Source organism: Xylocopa sonorina, chromosome 12, assembly GCF_050948175.1.
Source record: "Xylocopa sonorina isolate GNS202 chromosome 12, iyXylSono1_principal, whole genome shotgun sequence".
Taxonomy (NCBI): Eukaryota; Metazoa; Arthropoda; class Insecta; order Hymenoptera; family Apidae; genus Xylocopa; species Xylocopa sonorina.
In genome coordinates, this window is record NC_135204.1 from 9,446,508 (window position 1) to 9,465,099 (window position 18,592).

Genomic DNA, 18,592 nt, shown 5'->3' on the forward strand with positions numbered 1-18,592 from the left:
GTTTTAAAAAAGTCCAAATCTGGCCAGAAACCACACAGAAGAGATCGTCGTTTCATTTCAAAGGAGGTATTACGGCCCCGACAAAGATCGTATTAAATCCTTCGCTTTCGTTTCATTTTTCGTAATAAACGGGAAGCAGCGTGGTAGAATCGTTTCATTTCGAAATTAAAACGGATCGCCTCGAACAATTTTCGATGGTTTAATGATTTTTCAAAATTTCCATTACAGCATTCTGTTGCTGCTGGAAAAATTGTCCGGCGAGCAGTGCCACGTCCAGAGCGCCGTTCACGTAGCTTCGATCGACGACAGTGGTAAATGATTCCGACGGTTGTAACGAACGAGGAGAAAGTAGGGAAGTGAAAATAAAAACGAAAGCGCGAACTGCGATGTGCAGGAAAAAAGGTGCGTGCGGTACTACTGTCAGCAAGAAGAACGTAAGAGAAACCCGGCAACGATGACGGAAGGCGGTCCCAACATAAGCGTGAGTAATGGATAATTTCACTTTGCATAACTTAACGGAGTAGAATCGTTATTATAACCAAGTGGACGGTCGGAGCTTTTTCACACGTGATTACCAACGCTAAGATTGTATTCACAAATTGTAAGCATGGTTTTATGGCGTGTGACTGAGTATGCCCGAAGACTTGGAGTTGGCGGTGGATGTTTGGAAATAAATAAATAAAGTGACCGCGTGCGATCGAATTCGAGAGGCTGTAACAATATCGTATCAAAGTATCGATTAGAACTAGAAAAACGAATGCAAAATGGTAACGAGGACAGATTATTTATTGCGACAGCGGTAAATATTGGAATATTTGTCGACCATTACAGAACCACAATTTTACACTTTTATTACTCTTACAATCCCCCATTATCTCCTCAGTTTTTATTACCCTCGGACAAATACGTCGATATCGCGGAAAAAGGTGAAATTTCCAACCCCCCTCGCGTCGTTCTCTGTCTCTATTTTTCAATATTCCCGGAATTCTACTGAAATCTTTCCTTTCCGTGCTTCATCTCTCCTCTAAGTCCCCGTTTATAGGTTCCACCTCTCACAGCCGTCCTTTCCATCCCTCCGTGAGTTTCCTTCTCCTCTTGATCTGCTTTCCAAGGATGTTTCTGAATCTCCCGCGCTACTCCTTATCGTCGTACCCCCGTTTCTCTAGCCCCTCTATCTCTCGCCGTGCATTTTTCTTTTCCTTTCAAGTCGCCCCGTTTTAAGAACTACCCTCGCTTTCTCGCGCGTGGAACTCCACTTTGTCTCTCGCGAGGATCGCGATATTGTATAATCGAGAAAACTAGGCGACGAGGTGGTGCCGCCTTGGTTTCATCCCGTCCCGAGGGATTTGATTCCCATTGATTAATCGGAAGATAATTCCCGATGATCTATCGCCGTTTTAACCCGTTCGTTAACCGTGGCTGAAACGAAGTTCATAGAATTGCATTAGCGACACGCGATATCTCGTCCATGGCAGGCGAACGATTCAATTACTTGCATAAAATGTGCTTCTCATCTCGTTACGTAAATTCCATTTGGCGTTAATTTTTAATCAATACTCGAATTGAATTCGTATCAATTTTGGTAGGCGATTTCGATCTGGGGAAAGTTTAATTAAGACGGAACCGGTCGAGTTTCGTCTCGGAACTAATAACGGCCGACGAAGTCGGTTTTTATTTGACTCGCGTCGAGGTAATGGAAAACGTGGCCATTTTTGTTTACCCGTTTCCACGCAATTTGTATCCTCGCAATGTTTCAATTAACGGCGGGCTAAAAGAAAAAGGAAATAACCTCGCGCTTATTGTTCGGGAACGGTGGGCAGCGTTTTCATTTAAGAATTTATGCGCGAACAGAGGCGAAGAGGGGTCGCGCCGCTTTAATCTTGAACGGGAAACAACAGGGTTTTTATTGCGCGGAGGGTCGAACAGTGTCTCGAAGCGATTTCAATGATACAAGCCAGATCGTTAAGCACTCTTTCAGCCTACGGTTTATGACGCTGTTAAATTCAGGAAATTACTATTGTTATTTCTTAACGCGCGAGCCCGTTTATCGCGGTATCGATCACGCGGATTTCTCGCTCATCCGTTCTGCCGGATTAAAAACGTAACAATCCCCCGCGATATCCCTCTGATTAACTTCGAAACAACGGAGAGGCCAGTGGATTTTCGTTTATCGAATTCTTTTTTATCGTTATTATCGACACGGTGATAATACCGATGTTTTTCTATCTCGAGTTCAGCGCGTTACGCTGACCTCCAGTCATTAATATTCTTTCTGGGTCTGTTCATTATTCAAACGAGAAGGTTGCTCGACCAGTTATTTGGCCTACTTTTTCCTTCTTTAGCCAAAAAAACCGTGCATCGATACTCGCTATCTCGAGTAACGGAAGTCGAATTAATTTATCTTTTCAATAATAGCCCACAGCGACAAAGGAGACGGAGAGGAAATTTATTGAGAGTGGATATCGCTCTCGTATAATTCACGCTGGAACTATCGTACGATTGTACAAATAAATGCAAGCCAAACAGCGTTACATATTTATGACGTATTATAGAAGATTCCCAGAAGTTAAACATTGTTGCGTGGGATCTCGGCAAGAAGCGATACGCTCGTAATTTTGATGGCTTTTGGTAGTTTCGGTGTTGAAGTCCGATTGTTTATGCGTCGCAGTTACGATTCCAGCAGAGTCGCGCAGAGAAATTAGGTCCAATTCTAACGCAGACTCGCGTGAACGATAAATGTAACGTGGGAAAGTTTATAGCAGGAAACCCGGGGTACCCGCGTTGCATCGTAAGTTCGTGTATCTTCCTGCCGATTCGTTACGGACGTGTCCAACTTGGACCGTCGATAATTCAAAAAGTTGATAACCGATCGCGCATCAGGATGTTATGAAGCGTTACGCCGGGTCCGCATCGCCGCTTCCGGCTATCGGATAAACCAGGGACAGGAAAAATACGGGGACGACACAGAGTGGCTCTCTTATTAAACTTGTTTTTCAATTTCTCGGGAAGAAAAACAAGTTTCGGCGATGCGACGGAGGAACGGGAAACTTTTCGATTCGATGATTTTCGTCGCGATACACCGCCCTCCTCGAATTTTTCGCTGGGAAAGTATTTTATTTTAATCCCGACAAAACTTTCCCTTCGATACTCTCTTTACAACTCCCATGATTTTTGCCGCGGACTTTACATAAATTTTCAAATTTTCTGAACGGATAATGAGGATAGATTTTTTCCAACGCAGTCAAAATCCACGCGCAATAATAATCGAAGGCATGGTTAATTCGTTTTCGTGACGGGGTGTAGAAACTCTCCGATGAGCAACGGTCGGGACAGGAATCCGGTCGGTCCGTTTAGCTGTTTAACAGTAAACAGTCCGATTTAGCCTGACCCAACCTATTCTACAAATCCTTATTAGAGCGACACCCGGCTAATTGCGTACCGGTTCTATCGCGGCGGAAGGGGTGGACGACGGGCGCGAAGTGCACTCGAACTGTTACGAGATTTAGATAAAGCGATAACGAATGGCCGCGCCGGATACCGTGTGCATCCCCTTAATGAAAACCCACGGAAACGCCGGGAAAACTGGGACCAGTCGCGACGTTCATCCGCGATTATAATTACGCGCCTGGTCTTCTTCTCTCGTTTCTCTCGATCGACGCCTGTTACTCGCCTTCGAAGCTCGAACTGCCAACAACTTTTCCATTATTACGAATCGCGTGCAACGCTACGAAGTCGTCGCGATTCCATCCGAGACGTTCTCGCGAGGTTTCGTTCCCTGCGTTCATTCGAAGTCGCGTTGTTCGCAAATTTTGCACAGTTTTCGCTTCTGTCTCGAAGTTTGAATAATTCTGACGAAGCTCGAAAGCTTCGAAAGCTGCGATACACGCGGGGATTGAAGTACTTGGGAGTTAACGGGTGTAAGGGGTGGGCGGTGGTAGAAAAAAAGCTGTTAGTTGCTGTTGTTAAAGTATCAAGTAGAGGAGGGGAAGCCTGGAGGTTGTGGAGAACGCTCGGAAACCAGTTCTCTCAACGTACACTCGTGTCACGATCGGTGCTTCCATACCACGAACCGATGGAAGGTTTCTCGCGTACCAGATGTAAGTTTTCCGAGCAACGGCCCCGTTGTCGCGGGGTTGATAACCCGGTCCTTCGAATCGCCGGATCGAGGAACGAAACGATTTCACGGATCCGCAAAGAACGTTAATCACCAACTCGTTCCTTCTGGAATTCCACTCGCTACGCAAACTGTTCCTGCTGTCCTCGGGAATTCTTAAGATCCCCGCGGCCGCGATGTCGAGATTCTTCGGATCGGTAACATTCCCATTCGAAATTTCGCGAATTATTTCAGGGAATAGTGTCTTTGATCTCATGTCGTGCGTACGTGTTTACGATTTTTTTGGGATTCGTATAATTCGAGACGATCTTACATGTGTTACAAGGAAATTGGAAGCTTGGAATGTTCATCTCTTTTTAGTGATCCCACTAGCAACAATCTCAAGGAACGGAATCCTTTCTTTCACTCTCGACACTTGAAAGTGGATGTATCTGTTAATTAAAGTACGGACGCACAGTCGAAGGGAGTGTCAGAAGGGCGCGAAGTTAAATAAAGCGACGTTATTAAAGGTAACGAAGGTAAAAGGGTTGCGTCAGGAAAATGGAAGTTGCCCCGTCACGCAACGTTGGTCAGCAACGACGCTTTTGGAACTCGCGGAATTTCGATGTTTCGCCTTAGTTTCCGGGTAATTCGCCGGCGACCGGGTCACCGGTTAACCAGGCACCACGGATTTGAAACATGCACCGAGTCCCCTTAAAACTCGACTGATTATGAAAAGAGATCTCCATTGTAAATTCTGTTTATCTGAAACTTTCCGGTTACCCCGGTTGCTCCCCGCCGCGGAGATTATCCTATCCCTGTTCCTGCTTCGCATTTTGTTCCTCGGTCACGTTGAAGCGAACAGTCGTAGCTGGCAAATACGCGAGAACGCTGATAGAGGCCTCTGCGAGAAACTTGAAATCGAGATAATTGCTCCCTTACCGTTCCAAGCTTCGCCACGGCCCTTTTACTGCCTTTCCACGTCCCGAACTGAATGGATCCTCTGGGAACAGTGGAGCCACGCCTCTGTTCATCAAGCGAAGGTAACAATTTCTCGCTAATAATCAATTTCGTGGCACTTGGATCAGGTCCTCCCGTGATTTTGAATTCTTGTTCGCGAAAGATACTTAATCAGGGGACTGCAAGGTCAGATTCGACTTCCAACAGCGTTACTGTGCACCCTCTGCCCTAGATCGTGGATACGCGTACATCAAACCTGTTATTAGAGTTAGCGAATCCCGGCAAAGTTGGTTACAAAGTTGAAAACTCGAGTCCAGATTCTCCATTCATGGCCTCTTCCCCGCCGTCCGCAAAGGGGTGAACTCTCGGCCATAAATCGTGCAACCCGAGAAGTAAGAGAGTCGCGAGGAAGGAAAAAAAAAAGAGAGAAAAGATACGCGACATCGCGGACTTCTCCGTTTCCTCGTCGCGAGTTCCAACGAGGTTCTCGCGAGTTTTCGGGCAAGGACAGGCCTGGTTTTTGCCGGGGGCGGGAGTAATCGCGATGGGTAGAGTCGGTAACAAAGCTGTCGTGAACCGTGCCGGGGTTGAAGTCGCGGTATTTCGACCGTTTGAAGTTAACTCGCGTCACGAGCAGACTTTGTACTCTCGTCTTCCACGAGGTTTAACCGTCTTGTGTACCTCCGCGGACCCGACCCTCGTCGGTTGGCTACGTATCTGGTCGCGCAGGCAGGAGAATGCTGAAGAGGCAGTCATCCTGAAAGACAGACTATTTACCGAACCGTGGATCGGCGAAGTAACTCGGCTACCTCAGGTTCACCGCGAATTTTCCTTCTTGGACGATTAAACGAACCTGTTACTTAAACGTATACGCGTATACGTCGCGATATCGAACGGAATGCTTTCGAGAAATGCGAAGAGAAACTGGAGAATAACGGAATCGCGTTTGGAAGGCTTCGTTTCTAGCTCTCGAATCGCACCCGCCGTACACTTTGCTCAGATTTGCAAGAGGAAAAAAAGAATCGGATGAAAGTCGAGTTCCGCGCGGACGCAATTACAAAATGACGGAAATGGGAAGAGAGTAGAGGTAGCGCGCTAGCGGAGGCGCGCGTGTACGTCGATCGAGGGAAGTTCATAGGGGATGAAGTCAGCGGTACCAATAACGCTGGCTAGGAGTCCTCGGTTGAAATTGAACGCCTGCTACTGAATATGTCTTACATAAAGGTCGGTCTGTATACGTGGCCATGTACATCCACGTCTACGGGGTGATCCTTTTATCTTTGCCATCGGAAATGCTCCTCTTTCGGATCCAATTTGAAGGGTACGAGCTTTCTCAGACAGCAGCATTTGTAATGCCGCATAGAAAATTGTCTCTCGCATTACGAACCGTAGATGTCCGCTATTATATTTAATTTATGCCATTTTTACTCCATATATCTCGAACATTCATCCTTCCGCGTTCGTTGTTCCATTCATAAAAGCCGCAAATTAATCGCCTCCGTTCTCACATTAATTCTTCATCGGTTCATCGAATCTACATAGTATAACGATTCACGTTCGAGCTCTCTACGCTTTATATAGGTCCATAGAACTAGCAAGCGAAATTTATCGTCAGACATTCAGCGAATTAGAAAAGTTTTCGTGGAAATTAGAAAAGGATGCGAGCTGTACATTCGCAGCGGCAAGGATAAAAGGAGCACCCTGTGTGTACGCGGGCTCTAGCCACTATTTCTTCGGATTCTGGGCCCCGTCCAAATTGGATCTCGCGTATTTAGTGGAACGACCACAGCTCCGGAAGGAATTCGTAGGCGGCCGCGTGTACGCGATATACGTACGGTACAATAACCGCGGGAACGAATGGCGATCCGGACCGTTTTCTTCTCCGAGCGATCTCTGCCCGGCCACAAAGTAATTCCGAGTTATTCGGTGTATTCCGTCGTATTACGCGCGTTCGGTGCGCTTTCTTGTAATAACCCGGTCGAATCGCTTTCGTTGCCGGAACACGGGCCAAGTAATTCCCGGAACGAACGCCGGGGGGATGAAAAAAAGGGTCGGGCCAGCGACGTTGATGAAGGTCCCGGGAAGAACCGAGAGGTTGTTTCCGCCAATTCGTTCGCCACGGTACAAATGTTAGGTCGTCGAAAATCTGGCAAACGTGACGCTATTAACGAATAAATTAGACTAACTTTCTCCCCTTCTCCACGCACTCCAGACATTACTGTTTACGTAAATTTTCATTCTCTGCAAAGTGCACGTTCATCTCTTCCTCTTTTTCACTCCTCCGTATTCGTTCTCTTCCTATTTTCGAAGCAACATTTCAGATCGTAAATTGATAAAATTTATTGCTGCGCGAAATTATCCGCGCGCTATGGAAATCTGTATCGTATACACCAGGCATTAGAATCGAATCCCCACTTTTATACGCGGGCGTAGTTGCACAGTCTCATTGAATCGCGTTATCCAATTAACAGGGATTACTATTATTCCGTGGAGCGCGGCTTTCATCCGGAGAAACATCCCCTCGGTACGTTTCAGAAGTCAACGCGTAGAGAAACTAAGGCAAGGCTTAGGTCTGGCCTCCGGGCCCCAGACACGTACCAGGGTTGTTGTTCGGTTCACCAGCGCTCGTAATGCACCGTTCGAGTCAAAGGGCACAGCGCAAAGGATTGATCTATTCACGCGGACGTTTCGTCGGGGGATGATGATCATACGTGGGACGGTGAAAAGGCGATTGTTGTAGCGTTAAGCCGATTCGTACGTTATATTGGAAACCGATGGGGAAAAAATATATTTGCACGTTCCTTTGTACGGTCGACCTGATTCTACCGTTCAATTCACGGGTAGGAGAGAGACAGAGGGATGGGGGAGGAACGAGGGTTGGCGCAATAGAACAGAGTCGTACGCGATCGCCGATACTTGGTCATTTGTTCATCCTTGACTGGAGCGGATGCGTGCTGAATGTGGATTAGTTTCTCCGTTCGAAGTGGCCTCCGTTATTTCGTTCTTTGACGGCGAGATACTCCTCTTTGAACGCCTCGTCTCGTTTTTAATCCATTCTAATCGAATGCTGCGATATTCTTTGCAAACGACGTTCGACTCGAAGGTAATTTAAAAAGAGGGAACAGCAAGTTGTGCGGGTATTAGTTTAAACGTTTGGACGAGGAATAAAGAGGTTCACGATTGTAGAGCGGAAAATCGGGGTAAACAGAGAGCGCACGGGGGTTGCGTTCGAATGACGCCGCGCTCCGCTCGCAGGGTGCTAATAGTGTAGCAACGAAACGCGTCGAGAGCAATTTAACTTTCAAACCGCGCTGGTGAAATCGTATTTTAGGAATGTTTGGCACGCCGACAGGTTTAACGCGGTCCCTGCGGATGACGTTGTTCGCCGGTTTCGAGTATTCGACCGTGCCCAGACGACACTGATCGGCTTTACTTTCATTCGAATTGAATTTAGTAAATTGTGTCTGAGATTAAAAAAGCATCGTCGAGGGTATCCTGCCAAAGAAAAAATGCTTTCCTGTCGACGACATGACGACGTAAAAGAGCAAGATAATCCCGTAATATCCGTGGCGTAGCGGGTCGAGGATATTAATCTTGCGAGTAATTAGCGTCCCCTCCGTGAAAAGGGCCAATGAGAACCGCCCCTGAACAGATTGCGATTAAATTGGGGATCTCCGGTTGTTTATGAAAAATTCCGGGATTCCACGCGAAATGGAACGCGCTAATTGCCCCTCTGGCTTGCATTTAAAACGTCCGCGAAATATGGGTGATCTTGTACCGCGTGTTTTTTCAGACGGTTAACATTTATGGCCATTTTTCATTTCTTCGATCGTTCGAGGTCGAAGCGATTTCTCGTCGCCCGACGGAAACGAACCTCAGAGATTTATAATCGAATTCAGGATAAAAAACTGGATAGCTTGTCGTGTTTGACCGCAAACTGTTCGCATCTACTTTCGCAACCTCCGTGTATTCCTCGTCTCGCTGCTGGTCCAGTTTCGATCTTGTTGCGACGTCGAAATACTTGACCGTAACTCGGAGGGCATGGAGTAATTTTCAGAAATTTTTCAGCTGGCTGACGCGCATAAAAATTTCACTCGCAACGTATACAAATTTAGGGGCGTCGTTCAGTTTAAGATTCCTCGCGTTTTCTCGTTCTTTGTTCCCGGGAGAAACGCTGGCCTCTTCCTCGTCTAAAGCCAGGCGTATTTTTATTTCAGTCGTTCCGTCTCGATCGACGCGCGGAAACTCGTTTGCATTAAATCGGATCGAATCACGCCGATAACAGTTTGATCGAACGATTCGCGTGTAAACGAATCAAATTGAAACGGCGCGACAAACTTGGGCCGGTGTGTTTCGACGTTGGTACGCAACGCGAATAGAGGCGAATTTGGCATAAACTATTCCACGGTAGCCAATTTGCCATCTCCGTTATTGAACTCCTTTAAATTCTCTCGTGCAGCCGATTCTCCTTTTATAATCGCATTTAACTGCCCACCGCGCGGCGTAGCTTCGGAGTCACGTAGCGCGGAAGTGGACTTTCACATTTCGCGTGGGTTTTAATTAAAAAATAAAATTACTTGTTTCGATACAGAGTTTTCATGTGATAAATCGTTCGATAAACATTGATAAAAGAAGGAAACAGACGGATCGATATAACGAGGTAAACATTACGGAGTATTTAAAGAATGAAACCGAAATATTATATGTACCGAGAAAAATAAAGCTTTCTGCGCGGAGATAGAGAAAAATAAATCCCTCTCCGCTCTCTGCGGAGCAAAAATGAAAAGCTTCGAGGTAAAAGATTATTTAGAAGGAAAAGTGAATTTGTCGAAGAAAAGAGTGAAATTGGAACAGCGCCGGATTAAATTGGAGGAATGAAATATTTAAGAATTCCAATTTCCAACCGGGACAATAAGTTCGTTAGTGTTTAATGGGTTTTTCACCGCGCCGTTCGCGCACTCGTTCGTCGCGGGGGTAATTGATGCCCATATCCCGTGCGATCCACGGGGTATCTTTCGCTGGCAGATTCGTCCGTGCAAAAATCACATCGTGTCCAGTTGAAGAGAAAATTATTCTTTCGCAGCGATACTCGAACGTGGCTGGGTACGCACGGCCACGAATTCACAGGGTCGAATATAGGGTGCGCCTCGAAAAAACAGCTCGGTGTATCTTTTTTACGACCGGAACGGGAACGCCCGTTCAGACTGCAACACTCGTCGAGAATTTCCAACGTCGATAACCTGTTTAATTAGCGGCGCAGAGTAGGACCTGATTTAAATTCGCGATAACAAGATTAATTAGCAAATTTTTTCTTCCCTTCCATTTCTTCCTACCCTCTGCTCTTGTATTTTTATCGCGGCCGCTGCGTCGACTGTCGATGCTACCAAGATGGCGTGCGCGCCTTTTAACTGACCCCTTGAGGGAGAAAAATGATCGTCCGCGCTCGGGAACGACTCGAATCTACACTGGCGCCGTTTCGACTCGATCCATTCGATTCTGTTAAGCGCGTACGCGCGGGATCCCAAGGTGCCGTTTCATGAAAATATCCTCACGATGGAGGGACACTCGAGCTGTCGCGATTCTTCTCGCCCCGGTTCATTTCACCCCGATTCGATTCGATTCGATTACACGCGTGCATGCCTGCGCGTCGTTATTTAAACGCGTTGAACAAAAAAAAGGAGAAATCTCGTCCCTCTCGTATTTTCTCTTTCGATCCATCGCCCCTCACCATCGCGCCCCTTTCGCGATCGACTCGATTCCGTTAACAAGGTACAAGGTTCCCCAGACACTGGGGATGAAATATCGCGGAATAAAATAAACAACAAGCTGAAAGCTCCGCTGGCAATAGCGCAAAAACGGTTCTCCATTTACTGGAAGTTTCGCTAACGTGGGTGAAACGTTACCATTGATGTTGTTGGTTCTTTTTTACCGCCGTCACGAGCGGAGGGAAGCACGGACGGTTGTATTATCTTGCATAATAATTACACAAGAGTACGAGACCCGTATCTTCTCTATTAGTTCAACGGTTACGCGTTACTTATCGTCTGGCAGGGCTGCGCGAAAGGAAGGCAAACACGGGAAACGAAATACGCGATGCGAACCCGGAAAAATATCCGGGTTCCACTGTTCATATTTAATGACGCGTTTGTTACGCGCACCCACGCGATTTCGAAACGGGGGATGAGTCGTCGCGCTTTGAAAAAAAAGTCGGTTCTTAACCAGTAGCTATCTGCTGGCATCGGGTTTTCAAGTAACTCTCTCGAATCTTCATAATTAAGCCAGGATTCGTAAATATTAAATATAAACGCAGCAGCTTAGGAATATAACACTTGGCGTAGTGCATTAATACGAGGATCCTCTCGGAAATGATATGTCGTTCGAATATTTACAGAAGCGTAGAAAGCGTGCAGAAGCTGAGTTGCCAATGGTTCCTCGAATTATCGTCGACAAAAATGCTCGTCGCTCGGGAAACTTTTTAAACGCGTCGGTTACGTTAAAAGCTGTAACAGTTTGAAACGGCCCTGGTACGTCCGTGAAGCCGTACGCGGGTTTCATTTGAAACATTCATTCCCGTAAAGAGCGGTTGAAAAGTGGCAATCGCGCGGCTTTTTATTCCGCTGAAAATATTTCTGCAAGTCTCTAAACACGGTTTCTCGTCCACCCCGGCTCCCCTTCCCACCCTCCGTCGTCGCTCCCTATCGTCGCCGTAATATTTTCCAAAACGATGCGTCGTCGCGACTGAAAAACGTCTTGCGGAAAATACTTGACCGCGGCAGCGTGGCGTTCTTCTCGTTTCTTCTTCCGCGAATGTTGAAACGGTCGGTGGAAAGCGTGTCGAGCCGATTCGAGAGCGAGCAACAATCTCGACGGGGATATTAACTGCGACGCGGACGAAACTGTGATAAGATTGCGCAATATCGAAAACACACTCGTTATTTTGTCTCCGTGAGACGCGTCGCGTCTATGATAATCGCACGGCTGAAACTGGAACGCTGCTCGGCGCGGTGCTCGTTTAAAGGGCACCAATTTTCGCGTCATTTAACGTTTCGTTACGCGTTTTAATTGCTCGTCCCGCGCTATCCTTTGGCTCGTCCTAGTACCTCGCCCATTGTCGACCTGCGGCGGGCAGTCTCGTGAAAATAGGCTCTGCCTATGGGCAGAAATGTAGCAACAATGGCCACCGCACGGACAACACGCGTCTGCTACGAAATGGAACAATGATCCGTGAAACGCTCGCTCGGAATTGGGTGTAACGCCGATTCCACCGGCTGCGACCCATTGGCCTGAAACGTGGACTGAGTCGTCGGGAAAAATCCTCGTTACGGATGCTCTCGTCAAAGACCTCATTGTGGGAATCAAGCAGGAGATAGTACATTCTATTTACGAGACATCGCTAATCGGTTTCTAAGCAGACTCTGCTCGGATCCATCACAGGAGTGGTCATTGATTGTCTTTTAAATGCGCATAGATTAGATCCACGACAGGGTTGGTAATTGATTCTCTCCACTTGTTACGATTTTTCGCGGCGATTTTTAAGCGACGATTCAATCGATCGGACATTGAGTAACCCGCGAGTAAAAGTGAAGTTTGCAGGAGGAAGTACTTTCCAAGTTAAGCAACATCGCCGCGCATCCTCCGCGCTCGTTTCCGTAGCTGTTGCGTCAGCAGACGTTTGTCCCACAAGTGGTCGTTTTCGTCCGCATCAATCATCGCTGTTGTCCATCGAATCGCGGGAAATCCCCGCGAGGCCCAATCCCCGCGCAATGTTAATTTTATACGACGGTGAAACTTCTCCTTTCTACGAGTCCGAGACGCGAAGAGAACCGATCCAAACCGAACGATACCGAGCGTGCGGCACAGTTGGAAAGACTGAGAAGGATGGAGTGGCGCGAGTGTACGGACGTGTAATCGTACGCGCGTCTAGTTACACGCTCGATCAGCCGATTTTCCCCCAGCTGTGAAATACACGATCGATATATCCTGCGGATTTCGTTTCCACGTCGAGACACCCGCCTCCCTGCGTCCATTTGGATTAACCCTGGTGGGAGCCACCCCCCGAGCATCGCGGATGCCGCACCTTATCCGGTACCTCCGACACGTGAGCGTTCACTTTTCTTACTTTCCATCAAGAGAACGCGGCTTTGTGCTCTCTCGCTGTCAGTTCACCTTCTCCCGTAGATCGCGTTGAAAGGTTGCTGCCTGTTGGCTCCGTTAAGTAGGACGAGGTTAACCATGCGCTCTTCCTATATGGTATTCGAGGTGTGTTCCTTCTTTTGATACTGTTTTCTTTTTTGTTTTCTCTCTTTTTTCCCTGTACGTCTCGCGCGTTGTCGAGGAAGCGAGGTGCTCGTTACAAGTGGCTTCAGTCGCGACGGACTCGGTAGTCAGACACGCTCGCGGTTACGTAGAACGCGCGAAAGCGGTGTAACTCTCCGGTCGGGACGACCAGTCGACCGCGTAAATTGGCAGATGTGAAAGGGCTATTTGATTCATAGTTCGCGTGGAAACGTTCCCGGTTAATTAGAACGCATGGATCGCGTTATAATTGCGCGAGGCATTTGAATGGCGGCCTCGTACCTGCTGCAACGTCGGTTTCGTGTCGCGCTGTACTTGCGCGTGCGCTTCACCGTGATCGAACCGGACGATCGCGGAATACGGTAAACAGCGATTTGAAAATTAGCTCGATAGGCAAATTGGTGGTACGAACGGTTTCACTCTTTGCGAAGCGTACGCGATAGACCAGCCTTGAATATTGCTTGCGATAGATAACAAGGTTTTTTTTTAACCTTTGCTGTCGTTTAATCATGGTCGGATCACTCGGCTCCAAGATAGTTCCAAGTTAGCACGCTCGGATTGTTTTTAATCAGTTCGAGAGTTTTCATGGAAATTCCCTTAATTATATTTATGTCATTCAATCCTTCCCCACCGTTTTCCTTATTTCACGTCAATTTATCTTGCCCCGCGAATTCCTCTCCTTTTATTCTGCCACGATGCCCGCCGCTAGTTTAAATTACTCTCCAGCCGAGTACTTACTTATGCACTCCAAGCGACGTCAAAAGCCACGCGACAGTGGCCCCGTGTATTCCCCGAAGCAGCCGTGCTCGACGTCTTGGATTAACCTGAAGCTTAATTTTTCATTTCACGTTGAATCTCGTCCAAATTAAGCGAGTTTCGCGGGCTGCACGTCAAAGGGACAAGATGGCCGCTACGGTTAAGCCCCACGGAACAAATTTATTCAGCTCTGTTTGAATCGCTCGCGAGGCTCGTGTTCCTCGCGCTCGAATCAAGCTACCGGTCTTCCAGTTCCGCTTGTCTTTCTTTTTTCGATCGTAGTTGAACTTCTACGCTATCTTGGATAAAACACCCCACGATGAGAGGTTTGATTGATAAACGATGACTCTGAACATTGCATGCTTTTCATACCCTTGACACGGATTCCGATGAAACAATTACATAGACACGAGCCGTTAACGCGAATGTGGGAAGGGAACATCGCGCGGGAAACATCGCGTTTCTGCTAAAATCGCGCGAATACACCGCGTACGATCTGGGTTATCGTGTGTAATTCGATTAATAAAATGAAGCCGCGCGAGACACTCGTTTTCACGCTATCGACGATTCGATTTACAATCGCGGGTCCGCAGCGCGACATTGGCTTATGGAAAAATGAAAAAACCTGCCGCTCGATCGGTGGCCAGCGTCGAGATTGGCCGGTTCGCGAACCCCATTTACTGCTGCGCCGGTTCCCGTGAAATTGTCGGGTGTTTCGGTTGCTAATTACACTAGATGGGATATAGCGAAGTGACGTGATCGTGCGACGGCGGAATCGCGACAACGTTTATCCGCGAAATTTGTTTCGCGAGGCTCGAACCGGTAATTGGTGCGGTCTCGGTTCACGGTTGCGCAACCATGTTGGAGAACGAGTTCAACGCCGGTTATTGGAACCGGTTGCGTCCGTCAGGGTCGATCCGCGGACTGGACGATGGGTGCGCGTGAAAGTTTCCAAGGTTGGGAGAACGCGAACGGTGCGTCGTGTTACGGTGCTGTTGAAGTCCTCCATTGTTCCGAGATGCTATCTCCGTGGGCAAAAAATGCAGACGGAAGACCCGCGCTGAATTTAATGCCCTGTCTCCTCCATAACTTGGCAAACGGTGTGCAGTCTCGCGCGTTAAATCACACGATTTCTTGATTACGCGACGGACGATTGTTATCTACCAACGATTATCCTTGGCTGTAAATTACTATCCTCTTTGATGTTTATCGCTTTTCAAGAACCTCGCGGTTCGCTCTATGTTTGCTTAGTCTGAACTCGCGTGCGCGAGATGTCTTCAGAGATCTTTCGATAGCGTTATTTCTCTGTTTTTCTAAACTACGTTTCACGCTGAAGGAAATGACGTAACGGGGTTCGATCGTTTTCGCGGTTGGAAAGAATGATCGGTTCGCTGGTTCACAGTGACGAGGTCATTCGAGACCAATTACTGATCGAGCACGGTTGAACATTTGCGCGGTGGAACGAACCACAATGGTTGAACGACCCGGTTTTCTCCGGTGTGAAAGGGGCATTAATCCTCGAAGGGGTGAGCACGTCTTTATCCGCTTCGCTGGCTTTCACCGGCAGATAGGCGCAGACACTCGATTGCATCCTTTCTCTTCGCGATGCTGAATACCCGAGCACCTACTTGGCTGTTCTTAATATGCCAGTTTCGCGGCGATATACGCCTTAGGGATCGGACGAGGCCGTCTGAACCGCGACGACCTTTTCGATTCGAGAGATTCGCCTGGAGAAATTGCACGCCGCGAATGACCTGCCGTGGGATCCTCCAGTGAAATCTACGCTTTGAAAGAGAGTTCTTATCCGTCTTTTCTTCCGACGCGAACATCTGTTCCACGTTCGAAAGTCACCGCGTACGAGGTCTTTCGCCATCCAAGTCCTTGGGTGCCGGTATTCTTGGATATTCGATATAAGTCGCATTGTATAACTTTTTAAGTTATTTAAGTTTTAATTTTGTCGATCTCATATCAGAACACGTCTACTCGAATAATATTTGTATGTAACTGCTGGTAGCCACGTATTTTAGTGAAATTGATTCGCGATCTGCATATGCCATGGTGCCTCGCAACTTTCGCAGTCGCGAGAGTCCAATTAAAATTCTGTAATTGCAGTAACTCCACGCGTGAACCGCTATTTACTTTCACCCGCCGGGTTCTCGGGTAGGAGCGTGTGCTAATTTTTTCTTAATAAACCGTGGAGATATATTTCCTTGGACGTAGACGACACATGGCGATTGTACTTCTTGCTCGACTCTTTGTTTCCTTAGTTTTTCGTATTCCACAGAGGCGTAACGAGGTAATTGTTCCCTGGAAAGTTATGTCTTCCTCCTTGCGTATTCGAATCCCGTTACGATTTCACGCAACGGCCCAATAACTCCTCTCAACGACCGGCACTCGCGTAAATCAGAAAAAATGGCTGGAACCACTTTAAAGGGCGGCGCTCCTTGGGAAAGGTTCGATGCTCGTATCGACCGTTAACCAGCCGACTTTCTTCAACCCCCGACGGAGGTGTGCTTTCGTCAATTTACGTAAACGAAATTTAGTAGGCCTAGCTTCCTGCTTTTCAAAGTCTTTCTCTCCGCAAAGAAAGAGCTCTCTTCGAGGCTGATCGTCAGAATTCGATTCACTTTATTCGAAATATTATATGCAAATTAGGAGCTTTCTATGCGCGCGATCATTTAAATCACCGTATAACACGAGAGGGCCACGAACCACGCTAGAAAAAAAATGGTGAAACGCTCGAAGTGGACGTTATAAACTAGAAACGACCAATATCTACCGCCCTTTACGAGCGCCAGTACGGCACGCGTAAAGTTTCCCCCTAAAAATAATTATTTCGTTAAATGAAATTCCATAATGACCGGCCTCGTTCACCCTAACGCTTTTAATGGTCCCTACCCGAGATCGTAGCGGGCCCGTGGCGAGCCGAATTTAATTTTGATAAAAGAGGCTTATAACTGCGCTGTTGTGGATCGCTTCCGGTTGCGCCGTTAAGGACACCCCGCGCTGTTACTTTCCCACGAATATGGAATCCAGCGGGGGCTTACGATAAGGCTCGTCCGGATATTGCCTCACGTTCCGCCCATACATTTCTTATCGCCCCCTCTTCGCGGGGTGGCTCGCGAATTCTCAATTACGCCTCTACGATGGTTATACTTCCTCTATACGCGTGGTTGATCCGTACAGAGCGGTACGAACGATCGTCGTTTATGATAAATCCTACTCGAAGATCCCCCCAAAGGGATCGGTAACAGCGGAGCTGGTTGATCTTTCAAATTCGCGGAATATTCGCCGGTTCGTCGTACGAAATGAAACATTTTACAGGTCCGCGGGTAGTTAACGTTTTCCACGCTAGAGCCAGGTCACCCTCTCTTGGCTCCGTTTCACGTTATTACTCCCTTTTATGTGGGTATCACGACTTCCTTGACAAATTAATGACGGGGAAGATTACTGGCCTGCATGGAAGATCGAGTCTCCGCTATTCCTGGTCCCGTTCCACGGGGAATTCTTGTCTCCTGGCCTGGAGATAAGGTAGCCGTCATTTTTCCAGTAAATTGGTGTTTACACTAAATTTGACGAAACTTTCGTGTTTTAAATAGGGCGGCCGTAATGGTTTCTTCGGTTTCATCTGGAGGCAGCTGGATTTTACTCGGTCGTTATTACAACAAATATTTTCCCGTCGACAGCTCATCGAGAAACAATTATTCCATCGTACGCACGAAACAATTATACATCCAGGGAAATATCGCTCGGTTTTCAAACAAATCGAAGTTCAAAATTAAATTATACGGGAGCGAGTTTATTTTAACGGAGGAGCGCAGGGTGGTTCTTCGATTTCTCGCCGCGGGGGAGTTTCCGATTCTTGGAGAGTCCGTCGCGTTTGTGGATTCACCCGGGTGCTCCCTCGGATGACTGCTTGTTCGCGAGTAAACCACAAAGAGGGCTCGAGAGAGGGGTGGCACGCTCCTTGCTCGAGCACTCCGCCACGGTCTATAAATCTAGATACTCGGGGAGTATCGCGAGGAAATGTCTGAGCGGAAGATGGTGGATGTCCTCCTATTTTTTTCTCCCGTTCGAAGAAATTTTTATCGAGACTATTCGATCGCGTCTCCGGTAGGTCGTTTAGTCGTTGCAATCTTACGCTCGTCGCGATCAATGGAAACATTCATCCGCCGCGATAAATCACGCGGACCATTCCACACCCCCTTCTCTCACCCCCAGGGATTATAGCATTTTTTAAACGGTCGAAGGATCGTTGCGGAATTTACGGGTACCGGAGGAAAATGAAATCGCGCTGCGAAGCACGTGTAATAAAGAGTATAATAAAACGGTGGGATCTTCGGAAATCTCCTAGGGGTGTACAGTTCGTTTAGAAAACTCGCCACCGCCGGTCTATCCTCGCAACACTTTTGCTCTCGTCAGTTCGAGTTTCTCGATTTGATTACATTAAAAAATACAAAAATACGAGCAACGAAACGCTGTTCTGTC

General features: G+C 47.5%; 1 protein-coding gene across 1 annotated transcript in view; it reads left to right on the forward strand.

Annotated features, from left to right (window-relative positions):
- Positions 1-283: 283 nt before the first annotated feature.
- LOC143429600 (venom dipeptidyl peptidase 4) overlaps positions 284-18,592 on the forward strand; it is a 150,353-nt gene continuing 132,044 nt past the window's right edge. Inside the window, exon 1 of the mRNA XM_076905275.1 lies at positions 284-481. Coding sequence (XP_076761390.1) covers positions 455-481 — 27 coding nt within the window. The 5' untranslated portion in view covers positions 284-454. The remainder of the gene's footprint in view (positions 482-18,592) is intronic.